The sequence below is a fragment of the Phodopus roborovskii genome, unplaced genomic scaffold, assembly GCF_943737965.1.
Source record: "Phodopus roborovskii unplaced genomic scaffold, PHOROB, whole genome shotgun sequence".
Classification (NCBI taxonomy): domain Eukaryota; kingdom Metazoa; phylum Chordata; class Mammalia; order Rodentia; family Cricetidae; genus Phodopus; species Phodopus roborovskii.
In genome coordinates this window covers 19,319,652-19,333,861 of record NW_026125052.1, presented here as the reverse complement: position 1 = coordinate 19,333,861, position 14,210 = coordinate 19,319,652, and the positions used below count along the sequence as shown (strand labels likewise).

Below are 14,210 nucleotides of genomic sequence, written 5' to 3'. Positions count from 1 at the left end.
AGAATTTTTTTTGGGTGTGGGCAATGGGAAAGGGCAGGAAGAAATGAGGGAATCTACTTAATGTTTGTCATATTTGTTACCATTGAGGGTATTTTTTTTTAAGGTTTTATTTATTGCGTGGTGTGAACACATGTGGGGGGCATGACAACTTTGTGGAGTGAGTTCTTTCCACCTTCATGTGGTTTCAGGAGGTTGAAGAAGTGGTTTTTATTTGACTGGCCTCAAACTAATGGTTCCCTTGTCTGGATCTGCACAGTGCTGTGTTACCATGCCCAAAATTATTGTTAGTTCCTTTCTATCTTTGTTATAGCTGTTCAAGTATTTTGAAAATCTTAAGCCACATTTGCTATCATACCTGACTGCCAAGTCCTGTTATTTATGCTCCAGAATGTCCACTCATTTTGTGAAAAGTTTTTTACCTAAATCCTCTATTTTATTGACATAAGTTGATAGTTCTTTAGTGCACATTGGATGACTGGAAAGCATTTAAGAAAAAAAATTTTGATATTACCTCCAGTTAAATTCTGATTTATTGACAGGCTTAAGATCTGTTTTCAGCATTCTTGTTTAAAATTTTATTTTTTATTGTATGTATGAGTGTTTTGCCTGCATGAATGTCTGTTCACCACATTCATTCCTGATAGTCAAGGAGACCAGAAGGGGGCTTTGTAATCCGTGGAAGCAGAATCTAAACATAGAGCCATCACTCCAGGAAAATGTGTCCTGTCTGTGTCATGCCCCCCTCCCCCAAATCTTGTTTTAAAAAAATTTACTTAATTGCTGGGGAGACAGCTTAATCTAAGTGCTTGCTTTGCAAACATGAGTCTGGATCCCCAGAAACTATGTAAAAAGCCAGGCATAGTCCATTTGTAATCGCACCAGTGACTGCATTTGAGATAGAGATCCCTGAAGCTACTGGCTAGCTAGCTTAGCTTTCTGGGTGACATTATGGACCAAGAAGAGCTAAAAGAGTCCTGAGAAACAAAACCAAGGTTGTTTTCTGACTTCCACATGTGCATTGTATAGATAGATCACTGAGATCCAAGAATTTCTAGTTGTGCTTGGTAATCTAGGTCTGTCTGTTCAAGGTTGCAGGGATATTGTAGTTGGTTAAATATTTGATTTTTAAATATGAGGATATGAGTTTGATTTCTAAAATCTATTGAAAAACAGGGTTTGGCCTGCTGGTCTGCACTTGTAATCCTACCATGGGATGGGGAGACAAAGGCAGATGGATCCCTAGAATCCAGACAGACAGACAGACTAGATTAACTGGCCAAGTGAGAGACCTTGTCTCCAAAAACAACGTAATTGGGCAGTGGTGGTACACACCTTTAATCCCAGCCCTCCAAGGCAGAGGCAGGAGTATCTCTGAATTCTAGACCAGCCTGTTTAACAGAGCTAGTTCCAGGATAGCCAAGACCACACAAAGAAACCCTGTCTCACAAAAACAAAGCCAGGCATGGTGGCACACCTAATGCCTTTATTCCTAGCACTTAGTAGACAGAGGCAGGTAGATTTTTTTGAGTTTGAGGTTAGCCTGATCTATAGAGTGAGTTCTAGGACAGCTAGGAATACACTGAGAAACTCTTGTCAGTAAAAACAAACAAGGTGATTGACACCTGAGAAGTGTCATAGAGGCAGTTGGTCTCTGCCTCTATGTACGTAAGCGTAAGAATATATGTATTGACATAGACTCTCAAAAATGTGTGTATGTATACATACATACATACATACATGCACATACACACATCCTGCCTGATGTGGAGAATATTGTAATCTTGTAGTTTATGTGTACTATTTCCTTGCCCTTAAGTCTGTGTACCACATGTGTAATGTTTTCACAGTCTAGAAGAGCATGTTTGGTCTCCTGGAACTGGAATTACTGACAGCTGTTAACTGCCATATAGGTGCTGGCAATCAAACCAGGTCCTTCAGCAGTGCAGCCGGTGCTCTCAGCCTTGGTCCCTTCTCCATTGCCATAAATAAGCAGTGTTTACATACATGTATTCCATTTTCAAGTCTATTGTGCTTTAAATTGAATTTTGAGTTCAGGGAAATGTGTGGTGATTAGAATGAAAAGTGTCCTCGATAAGCTTAGGTACGTGAACATTTACCTTCATTTAAACTTATGGATATTTCACATCGTGTTCTCTTTTCCCCAAAAGTGCTTAATTTCCACACTCAACAACCTTAATACTTTCTCAGCAAAATAATTACACCATTTTTGTTCTGTTGGGAACTATTTATTCATTGAACTAGAACATAATTTTCTGTGTCCAAGGACTCATCTGTGTCAACCAAAGCTCCTATATTTGTGGTGCTCAGAAACATTCCTGTGAGTGAGACAGATGTAAGGGTCATCAAGTGTGGCTTTCCTTATATCTTGCATTTTATTCCATTGATGAATGTTGTCAACTCTTCCCTTTACATTACATTCTGAATTCAGATGGCACTGTATAGTTTGGCTTCTCTTGCCATATTTTAAAACTATTTTCATCTTAATTCCTGGGCAGCCTCTGCCTTCTATATCTCCCTGATGATGCTCTTGATCATTTACAGTCTGTTCTCTAATAACATTCACATGATCTCAAAATGTAAATGATAACATATTGTACTCCTATTCAATTTCTTTCCTGTCAGAACCTAAAATTTAGGTTTTACAAAGTACCTACATTCAGGCTCTGCCTTTTGCTATATATCTTAACTTAATCACTTGTCTCACTGGGCTCTGTCAGACTGATCACTCAGTAAGTTGAGGGTATTCCTCCCTGTTCATTTAGGGGTTCCCTCTGCTTAAAAGCTTTGCTCCAGATCTATTGTTATCTTGATTCAGTTCTTTACCCTTGTTCAAGTTTCTGCCACTTTCACTTTGAAAGGGAAAAACAAAGATCTTGATATCCAGCTTTAAAAGACAAACCTCATTCTCTTCTATTACTCATTTTTCCCCCTTTGCAGCACTCATTAGAAACACTATTTTCAATATATGCACACACTGTTTGAGCCATTTTTGTCTCTTTCATTGTCTAGAATGTAAATCTATTGTTGGGGGGTGCCTTGTTTAATACCCTGACAACAGACAGTACTTTGAAACATAATCATCCAAAAAGTGCTTTAATTTACTGATTAAAATTGTTGTTACTGTGAGTGCAGAAGATCACAAAGGGTCTGGAGAGAAGGCCTATTGGTGAACTTTGGTCTGTCTGTGTGGCCATACCATAAAAGTAAGCATAAGGAAGAAAGTTCAGTGTGTTTCCTAAAGATCCCAATGGAGGTAGGAACCATTGCAAATAGGAACTTCATGGGCCATGTTGAGACTCAGAAATGGTAGTTTTCAGTATCTCTGAAGCAGTTTTTGTGTTCTGGTCTAAAGTACATATGTATGAAATGGTTCTTCACAAGCAACTGGCCACTTTGTGTTTTTCTGTTTTCCTCTCACTTTTAACCATGGAACCTATTTCCATATTTTGAAAAGGAAAATTCTTTAGGTAATGTAATTTTAGGTTTCTATTTAGAAAAACCTGAGCTATGATTTGTCCTTGGTGAGGTATGAACATGACCTTTTGAACTTAACTGCAGGAAAAATGGGGATATTCCGTAAAAGATGCTTTGTTAAATACATTTGCTTCCATAATGCTACTGTATTACCTGATCTCTGAATAGGTCCAACTAAGTAGACTGATTAGAGATAGTTAAAAGTTAACTCAGGTGAAAATATTTGCTGCACATGTTGGTGGCCTGAGTTCAATCTCTGGAACCTGTAGCATAGAGAACCTGACAGTTGTCATCTGACCTTCACACATGCACCCACATTCTCAAATTCCCACAATAATAAATTAAAAAGACATGTTAGCTGAAGTTCCTGTAGTGTCCCTTCCTCTTATTAGAATCATAATCCATTTTGTTAGAATCTATACTAGATACATCTTCACATTTTTTCCTATTCATTAAAGCAACTAAATACCCAGGGTGGGGAACTCAGTTGTTTTGCAAAGGACTGTAAAGTCATGAAATTGAGAAACTATATTAGTTTTTATAAAGTATTTTAAGATTTTAACCTTTTATTTGCTTCAGTAGTCTTAAGTCTAATGATAGTACTCCTTGATATTATTCAGAGCCCAATACATATTGAACATATTTTAGTGAGTAGACTTTTCAGTTAAACCTGAGCCTGAGTTCCTACTTGCATTGAATAGGTATGTATTTGCTGATGTAATCCCATTTCTGATAATAGTAAGTATCCCTGAAATGTTATGCTTCTTTTGTTAGGTCATTAGAAAGAATAGAAAATAATGCATGTTAAGTGCTAGGTTCTTGAGGATTTGCTGGGTAAGTAGTAGTAGTATCTTTTAGTATTACTAACACCAATGTGAAATATATTTCTCTCTTGCCATCATTGTAGTGTTTTAAATTAAATCTGAGAACTGAACTGAAATGGATAGCAGTGATAACAAGAATTTGTCACTGAAGACAACCATATGCATCTGAAATGTTGAATTTATCATTTTGGCTACTTTGTTATTGTTCTTTTTTCAGACTTTTCTTTCTGTGTGTTTCAGGCTAAACTCAGACTGATGATCTTCCCAAGGGCTAGGTTTATAGATGTGTGTTTCTGTGTCCAACTGTGTTGTTTGTTGTTTGGTTTGGGCTTTTGGTTTGGGAGTGAGATGGTGTTGTTTTGATCTCCTTAACTTAAAGGTGTGTTTGTTTTTGTTTGTTTATTTCGTTGTTAGGTGACTGCCTTGGATCAAATATAAATATCATAGGACAACTGGTGGGACTGTGTTCTCCCATTTAACTATGGGGGTTCTGAAACCATCTCAGTGACCACTTTTTCTTTAAACTGTCTTTAAATCATTTAGAGCATTCATACAATTGGAGTTAGGCTCACTGTGGTGGCGTTCACCTTTAGTTCCAGTATTTGGAGACAGAGATAGGAGTATTTGAGTTCCCAGAGTCCAGCTTAGCAAATTCCAGACCCACCAGGAATGCACAATAAGTCCCTATGTAAATCAAAACAAAGAAGGGTTGTTACTTTGGTACCAGGGACCACCCTTCTGCTTCTCAACTTTGAGAGAGTTGGTTTTGTTGAGTTATGAGCCAGATTCTTTGGATATGAAGTTATCTTGTAACCAGAGATGAGAAGCACACATACCTCCCACCCTAGTCAAGGTATTGACACTTGGTGGCCCTGTCGATAGGTATATTTAGACTAGACAGTAGGAGCACTTTTGTTTTCATGAAGCCAAGTTGCTTGATTAGGATAATTTATTTTTAATTATTTTATTATTTGTTTATCTGTGGTTGATACAGACCTCCACACACAGTATTTCTTAGTCACCTAATTTTATATAGCACTTGTGTTACAAACATGAATGTAGACTGAAGTTTCTGTCCTGCCTGGTTCTGTAGCAGGTCAGTTTCAAATAAAGGCACAGATGCTTATATTATAAAGTGTTTGGCTGATGGCTTAGGTTTCTTATTGGCTAGCTCTGTCTTAATTATTACCCCGTTTCTATTATTTGTGTACCTCCACTTGGTCTTGGCTTACTGGTGATGCCTGGGCCTCTTCCTCGGCAGCTACAGGGCTGAGATTCACCTTCCCCCTTCCGCTTCCCAGAACCCTCCTAGTCTGGTAGCCCCTATACTTCCTGCCTGGCTGCGTCTTGCCTGTCCATTGGCCGAAACAGCTTTATTCATCAATCAGAGAAACGTATATTCACAGCATACAAAAGGACACCCCCATCACATGAATATACCATATTTTATAGTGTGAATACCTGTTTATGTGTTTTTATAAAAATCTACCTACATAATTGATAGTAGGATAAATACATTTGTTTACTTAGTTTGCTATATTAGAGCCTTGAATAAAAGCCCAACCTTTCAGGCCATGAGCATTTCTAATAGAGGAATTTGAAGTCTCTACGCAAAAGCTAGGCTTTACATTCTGGCTTCAGTTCTCCACCAATTCTCAATTATGTCATACTAAAGAATCACTATTCGTTAATCATCAATTCAACAAAGGATTGCTTAGTGTTTATTTTTGAAGGCCAGACATTTATTTGCTGCAGAAAACAGCATATAAATACTGTCCCTATTTTCTTGTGGGAGTGTTTGTCAAGATAACAAATATTATAAACACTATGGGAAAAATAAAGCAGAAAAAAAGTGATGTACAGAGGATAGAATCATAGCCAGTATAGTGATAAGTAGGATGGTTCAAGCTATGGATGTGCTGTTTGTATAAAGATAATCAACCAAGGAAACATGGTGAAGGTGTTTCTGGCAAAACAAACAGCAGGTGCCAAATCTTTAGAAATGGAGCCTGCATGTAGTGTCAGCAGGCAAGTGAGTAATGCTCTAAAATAAGGGGAAATAGAAGGTAAAGTTAAGAGAGAAAGGGAGGCTGAGACAATTTGTATGTAAACCAGTATGCAGCTTGTTTTTAGGATTGTAGGTTTTACTCTAAGGTGGTGTTTCTCAACCTTCCTAATGCTGTGATCCTTTAATACAGTTCTCATGTTATGGTAACATGAATTTATTTTTGTTGCTACTTCATAACTAACTGTAAGTAGTGTAAGTATTTGTGTGTCTTCTGATGTTTTAGTTGACCTTGGGTCGCAGCCCATACGTTGAGAACACCACACTAAGTTACTGAAAACTGTCTCTTTGAACATTTAGTTTGAAAGGAATGTTTCACTGCCATAGACAGGAGCAGGAGAAAGAGGATTAGGGGGCTGTTGTGGTGTTCTAGTGAGAAAATGATGGCATGGACCAAAGAGGTGATGATAGAGGTTATGTGAATGAACATAGCAGTTACCTTGCTATATTTTGACAGCGTCTTGGGAAGGATTTGACGGTGATCTGGACATATCAGTTAAGAAGAGAAGACTTTCTGGTCTCAAAATAGGTGAAAAATGTCTTTCTACTGAGGTTGAAAGACTGGGAATTGATCATGGGGGCAGGAGAGTCCATATTCCTATGGTAAAGATACTGAGCTATTGGAACACCATTCTCTGGCTTTTTGCCCTTTTTTTGTTTTGTTTTGTTTTTTGAGGTGGGGATAGCTTATTACACAGTTGTGAATACATGTCATTATGTTTTTCAAAATCTAAAATGAACATTGAGCCATAGTGTAGATTGTACTCATGATAACTCACAAATGTCTGTAACTCTGGTTATAGGATCCACTGCCTTTTCTGTCTTCCTTGGGCACCATGCACATATGTATATACATACAGAGAAAACATCCATATACATAAAATAGAAGTAAAATCTTTAAAAATTTTTCTTTTGGAGTCAACATCTTGGTGTGTAGCATAGGCTAAGCTTCCTGCCTCAGCTTTATGAAAGCTATGGAGTTAATGTGAATTCAGGGTCTTTACAATCTGGAGATAATTATGTTGGTATGGTGGTTAGTATATCTTTTTGTTATTTGATAAATGTGATGTTTAGCATGCTGAATGGAAATGAGGCTACAAATGTATACTCAATTTTTTGTTTATGCAAAAATGGCAAAATGTTAAAAGTAGATAAAAGTCCTTTTTGCTGGGCTGGACAAGTGGCTCAACAGGATTGCTTCCTGCTTTCTGAGATTTCAAAGTTGGTTCCTAGCAACAGTGTCTGGTAGTTTCCAGCCACTTGTGACTCCATCCCTAAGGGGAATCTTTTGACCTCTTCTGTTCCCCATGCGTACCTGCACATGCATGATAGTTACTCATATGCACTTGGCCTTTTTTCAAAAACTGGAGTTACAAATGGTTGAGTCACCATGTGGTGCTAGGGATTGAACTCAGGTACTCTGGAGGAACAACCAGTACTCTTTAACTGCTGAGCCATCTCTCCAGCTGCCACCTCCCCGATACACATTTGCTTTTTAAACGTTTTATGTATGTGAGTGTTTGAGTTTTTGTCTGCAAGTCAGAAGAGGCCAGTGGATCCTCTGGAACTGGAGCCATGGATGGTTTTCAACTACCATGTGGATGATGGGAATTGAACCCAGGTCCTCTGCCAGAACAAGTGCTCTTAATCACTGAGTCATCACTCCAACACCCATATACATATTACTAAAAGTATTTTATGGTTATATGTAGGGGCTAGGAAATCTTAGGGTTTATTATTCTGGAATAGAAATGACTAAAATTAGTAAAAGAAAGGAAGAAAGAAAGGAAGAAAGAAAGAAAGAAAGAAAGAAAGAAAGAAAGAAAGAAAGAAAGAGAAAGTGTAATTCCGTCTTTGGTCTTGCTAACATTTCCAAGCAGAATTCTGTGTATTGAGAAGTATGTACATGATTCCTTTGTGCTGTTACTACTTTTGCTGAGCAGCAGCTCTACCAATAGTGAGAGGCAAGTAATAAAGTTAATGTAATACATTAAAGCTAAAATAACTGCATTGTTTCTCCTCAAATCTAGAAGATAGGGCTGGAGAGATAACCCAACAGGTAGGAACTCTTGCTACTTTTGGAGAGGACTGGAAATTGATTCCCACCATCCTTATCAGTTACCTCAAAACTGCCTGTAACTGCAACTTCAGGGGATCAGACAGTTTCTGACTTCCATTGTTACCCACAATCATGTATATGTGCACACAAACATGCACACAAATCAAAAATCTAGAGATGATGTTCACACTTATGTTGTTGGTATAATGCATGTGCTTTTCCTTGTACTAGAAGCATTAAATACTAAGTCAGTGCCACAACACTTTGAAGTAGGGTAGTATCCTCAATTTAACAATTAAATTAGGGATAAGGAAACGTGTTCTGAGTTGTATGTAATCATGACTTCTGAACTCATTCCAGATGGTTATTTTACTTCCAACTCTGCTCTTTGAAGTGCTTCTTCTCTCACATTTGTTTGTTTGTTTATTTATTGAGTATTAAGTTCCCATCGCCCCAGCTCTAGACCCTTGACCATTTCCCTTGAAAGATAGTCCCCTTCATCTCATTCCTCCATTTAGGTTCCATTTTACACTTTGGATCATAAATAACAAAGGAGTCTGTATATTCTCAAATCTGAATCTGTTATCATAATTACTTCTAACGTTTCATATTATCTGTCTTCTACTACTCAAAAAATCTAAATATCTGTGCTTTAGAAATTTAAACTTAGCAAAATATGCTTCTTATAGTCTTATTACTTAAAGTCACTGCTCCTAAATAATAGTTGTTTAAATATTGCTAATAGAGGTGTGAGGGATGAGTGAGAGAATTGGAAGTGTATTAACTTCTTGGCTGAGTAATCTACCAACACATACACATCTCATTTAACATCAGAGGTAATCTGGTTAAAAAAATTAAATGTTAAGACGTGTCAGCAGTGTAAAACCACCTATGAAACAGTTTTCTTATTGCTATAAAAAACAGAAGAACAAAACTAGTAAAGGGGAAAAGAGGAATCTAAGAGAAAATTTGTAAAGGGATTTCTTTCCTCTCTATCTCTGATTTATTTTAAACTTGAGGGTTACATCAGACAAGGTGGTTCTTTTTTCTTGACCTGTGTCTTGTAATTCAGCCTATAAATATGAAGCTAGGTTTTGCCATCTAGGGTGGGTCTTTTAAATGATTATAAAGCCCAAGGCTTAAGAAAAGTCAGACTTGATGCTTAGGAGTGGTGGCACATGCCTTTAATTCCCAGTACTTGGGAGGCAGAGGCTGGTTGATCTCTTTGAGTATCAAGCCAATTTGGTCTACAGAGTGAGTTCTAGAACAGCCAGGCCTACTATGCAGAGAAGCCCTGTCTAAAACAACAACAACAAAAACAAAAGGTCAGACTTGAGGTATAATTAAAAGCATTTCTTTTGGAGCTTTAAATTTGATTCTGTGGTTAAAAACACTGGCTGCTTTTCCAGAGAGCCTAGGTTCATTTCCCAGTACCCACATGGTGTCTCATGACTGTCTTGTAACTCCAGTTCCAGGGAATCTGGCACCCTTACATAAACATACATGGAGGCAAAACACCAACATATGTAAAATAAAAATAAATTGAAAAGATAAATCTGAAACCAGGTGATGGTGATGCATGCCTTTAGTCCCAGCACTTGGGAGGCAGAGGCAGGAGAATCTTTGTAGTTCGAGGCCAGCCTTGTCTACAAAGATACACAGAGAAACCCTGTCTCAAAAAAAAAACAAAAAAAAAAAAAAAAAAAAAAAACAAACAAAAAAAGTTTCTTCATTCTGTCTCTTAGAAATTTCTTTCATCTTATTCTTAAACCGTCTTCTCGTTTGTACCTTTGGTGATAAAGAATTGAAACCAAGGTTATAGTTATTGCATGTTCTTATCTAATATACACACTGCCTTGATAGTAGGATTTCATCATTTTATGAATAACATAACTGTGAGGCAGATATTTCCAAAGGTCAGTTTACAGGTGTAGGATTATAAAAAATAAAAAGTGAAAACCTTGCTTAAACATTATTTATATTCCTGCTCTTTGCTCTTTATTTCACCCTGCTTTTGAATTTATTTGTTTTTCTTCTCTTGGAGTTAGTAACTTTGAGATTTCCTCTTCTTTCTCCTTGTCAATCTTACTGGATACTGGCAGCTACTCTCTGTGTATTCTGGGACAGCCTCAGTTTTACTTAGGTTTTCTGTTGTTGTTTTATGAATCTAAACAAGACTTCAAAATTTAAGTATTTCAGGCTTTCTTTCTTGCACTCTTGGAAACAGTATATAACCCTTTGAAATAACTTACCTGCCAGTTACTGGTTAAGCAGCATAACTCTGATATCTGTGATTTGTTATAAAGTCATTTTACTTAGGATTTCTTTTTTTTTTTAAGACTCTGAAGTATTTGTTTATTATGTATACAGGGTTTTGCCTGCTTGTATGCCAGAAGAGGTAATCAGATCCCATATTTTAGATGTTTGTGAGTTACCATGTGTGGACTTCTGGAACACCCAGAAACAGCCACTGCTCTTAACCGCTGAGCCATCTACATCAAATTTCTTAGCAGAGCTTTCTTTAGTGGATTATAAGGACGAACTGGAAACAGAATTTTAAATGGAACAAAAAACAGAAATACCACCCTAAAGTCCTTCTGGCATAGTTATTGTTGCTTCAATGAGATGTGATTTTTTTTTTTTTTTTTTAATTCTAGCTCAAAGATGAGAAACAAAATCCATTAGCCCAGATCTTGATTACACTAGTTAGTTATTTAGTTACTGGGACTTTGGGTGTATTTGGATGTATGCGTATTTTTCTTGCTTGTACTTCTGTACACCCCATGCGAGCCTGGTGCCTGAGGAGGCAGTGAGCCTTGCATGTGGATGCTGGGAATTGAACCTATGTCCTTTTAACAGTACTCTTAACCAGAGCCAGCTTTCCAGCCCTCGTTTTCCATTTTGAGTAAAACTAGATGAGTTGGTTAGAGGCAGCGCTAAGAGTCAGGTGTTTGTGATGTAGTTCAGAATCTAGGTTTTGGGGTTACTTTTAGATAGTTCAGTAACTTTCTGTAGTTAGTTTATCTTGGATAAAGTATCTGTTAGCTTTTATTGATTGCTCTGCTAGTTTGGGCATTACTGGCAAGCATTGAACATGGAATATATGGAAGTCCATAGTTTGTATACAATAATCATGTTTGAATTTATGCCCTACTAATGAGTGAAAGGGATAATGCAACAAATTTTCACTTTTCAGTCTTAGCAAAAATAAAATCACTTAGCACTTTTTGTTTTAAAATGGTTGGTTGTGCTGCTGTGTGTACAGTGGCAAAAGGTGATTGTTTGTGAGTCAGAGGCCAACCTGATTTTTATAGCATGTAGCCAGGGCTACATTCTGTCACGGGGCCTTCATGAATACCAGGCATGCAATGTGAGTAGACATGTAGACATGCATGTAGAAAAAACACCCATATACATAAAATAATTTAAATTAACACCTCCCCCCAATATAACACATATCTATAACTTCACTCTAGGGAGATGAGGATTTCAAGGTCATCCTTAGATGTATAGCAAATTGAAGACCAACTTGAGATCCATGAGACCCTACCTTTAAACAGCAGCAGCAATAATAAAAACCTAGGCAAACCACTTTTTAAATTTAATTGATTTAAAAAAGAAAAATACTCTTCACTGTATATGAGAATCACAGTACTAAAGGTTGTATTCTATAATTTATATAGATTATTTATGGCTTCTGACTATAAAAATTCTATAGTGTTAGCTTTTGTTAGTGTTACTATACTTTATAAGAAAATGAAGCTTTCTTCTGTTTGTATTCAGACACTTTGAATTTCTGTAGTTAACTCTTAATGCTTCTTGGATTTATTTTTAAAAAAAAAAAAAAAAAAAAAAAAAAGAAGCTTTTGTTAAACTGGGCCTGGTAGTATACACCTTTAATCCCAGGACTAGGGGTACAGACAGAGGCTGGGGCTTTGTAAGTTCAGTGCCAGCCTGGTCTACATAGTGAGCTTCAAGATAGCCAGGGTACATAATGAGACCCTACTCAAAACAAGCTAACTAACAGGACGGGTGAATGGAAGGAAGGAAAAAGTACTGTTAAAATACTATTTTAATAAAGAAAATGTCTTTTATCTCCTGAGAATCTAAAGCAATTTCAGAAAAACTTTATGCCACAATAAGCATCTCCACTTAGAAGGAAATTTACCCCAAGTTTCCTGTGGATTGTGTGTTTTGTCTTTTTGTCTATCTTTGCATCATAGTTAGTCTATATAAGAACCTACCTACTTTGTTCCTCTCCCTGTTTGGTATAGATGTTAGTGCTGCTCTTGGATTTCACTCAGTTTATTTCCTTTTAGGAAACGCAGATCTGAATGGAGATGGGCTGCAGACCGAGCAGCTATTGTCAGCCGCTGGAACTGGCTTCAGGCCCACGTTTCTGACTTGGAATATCGAATTCGTCAGCAAACAGATATTTATAAACAGATACGTGCTAATAAGGTAAGGAATACATATATGGTGTTTCTGACCAGTTTAAAAGCTACCATTTTTCCTTTTCTCCCACTCCTTCCCATTTTTTCTTTTTAATAACTTTAACTATGTCAAGATTAAATGGTTTAACTACTTGGTGTAACAGTTTTAAGACCCTGATGGTACTAGTGTGGCTCAGAAAATAGTACACTGTAACGCTCAGTTGACATGTGGTTAGGAAGAATGGGATTATCAAAAACTTAGACATAAAATAGATGGGAATTTTATTTTCTCATGTTCTTTTTTTGTAGTGTGCTGATAATTACCTTGACAGTGATATTGAGCAGTTTTTCTTGAAAAGTCGTTTTATAACAAGTTTTCTATTCCTTTTGAATTTGACTTGAGTGAAACTATGCACACGAAGCAACCTTCAACAAATAGTGGGTACTTACTATTTGTAAGTGGCTTCTTTTCAGTGAGCAAATATTCTACTTTCATTGCCTTTTAAAATAGTTTGTGGTTGAGTGCTCTAGAGACCTAACTCAGGTCAAGCTTGGTTGCAAGCACCTTAACTTGATTTAGCTCATCGGTCCCATGCAAACATTTTTAAAGCTCAAGATGCAGAATGAAGAGATGGCTCAGTGTGAACAGATGGCTCAGTGGTTAAATGTTTCCTGCTCTTCCTGAGGATCTGAATTCATTCTAACTCCAACAAAATGTCCTTAGGCCTCTGAAGAGTATACACATAAACACATATGTGTATTAGTAAAAATAATTCTTTTAAATAATAGTTGTGGGAGCCAGGCAGTGGTGGCACAGACCTCTAATCCCAGTGCTAGGGAGGCAGAGGCAGGTTGTTCTCTGTTAGTTTGAAGCAACCTTGTCTAAGAGTGAGTCCCAAACAGCCAGAGTGGTTACACAGAGAAACTCTGTCTCCAAAAAAAAAAAAGGAACTACATACATGACTGACATGTAGTCTAGGTAAAGCTTAATGCTCTTCAAAATGCTATATATTTCATCTTTACAGCTTCTAAAAGTCTTAAAAGTATACGCATGCAGTCTCACACGCATGGGTACTGGAGCAACACTTTAGGTGAGTTCCTCAGATGCTGCCCAACTTTCTTTTTTTTTTCTTTTTTTTTTTTGAGACAAGAGTCACTTGTGATTATCCTGGAGCTTGCTAAGCAAGAAGTCTAATCTGGCAGACCAGGACCCCAGGGATCTATATATCTCTGCCATTTTTGGTATCTCTAGGGTTTGTAAGACTTACCCGCCATACTTGACTTTTTATTTTGTCTTATTTCTTTTTAGGTGTGTGCTTTTGGCAGGTCCCTCT

At 37.2% G+C, this 14,210-nt stretch overlaps 1 protein-coding gene across 8 annotated transcripts in view; it reads left to right on the top strand.

The window, feature by feature from the left end:
* Positions 1-14,210, top strand: part of Kansl1 (KAT8 regulatory NSL complex subunit 1) — a 124,049-nt gene that overhangs the window by 68,121 nt on the left and 41,718 nt on the right. For all 8 annotated transcript variants that reach the window (XM_051178730.1, XM_051178724.1, XM_051178743.1 and 5 more), the window contains one exon: positions 12,763-12,904. In XM_051178730.1, the coding sequence (XP_051034687.1) occupies positions 12,763-12,904 (142 nt within the window). The remainder of the gene's footprint in view (positions 1-12,762; positions 12,905-14,210) is intronic.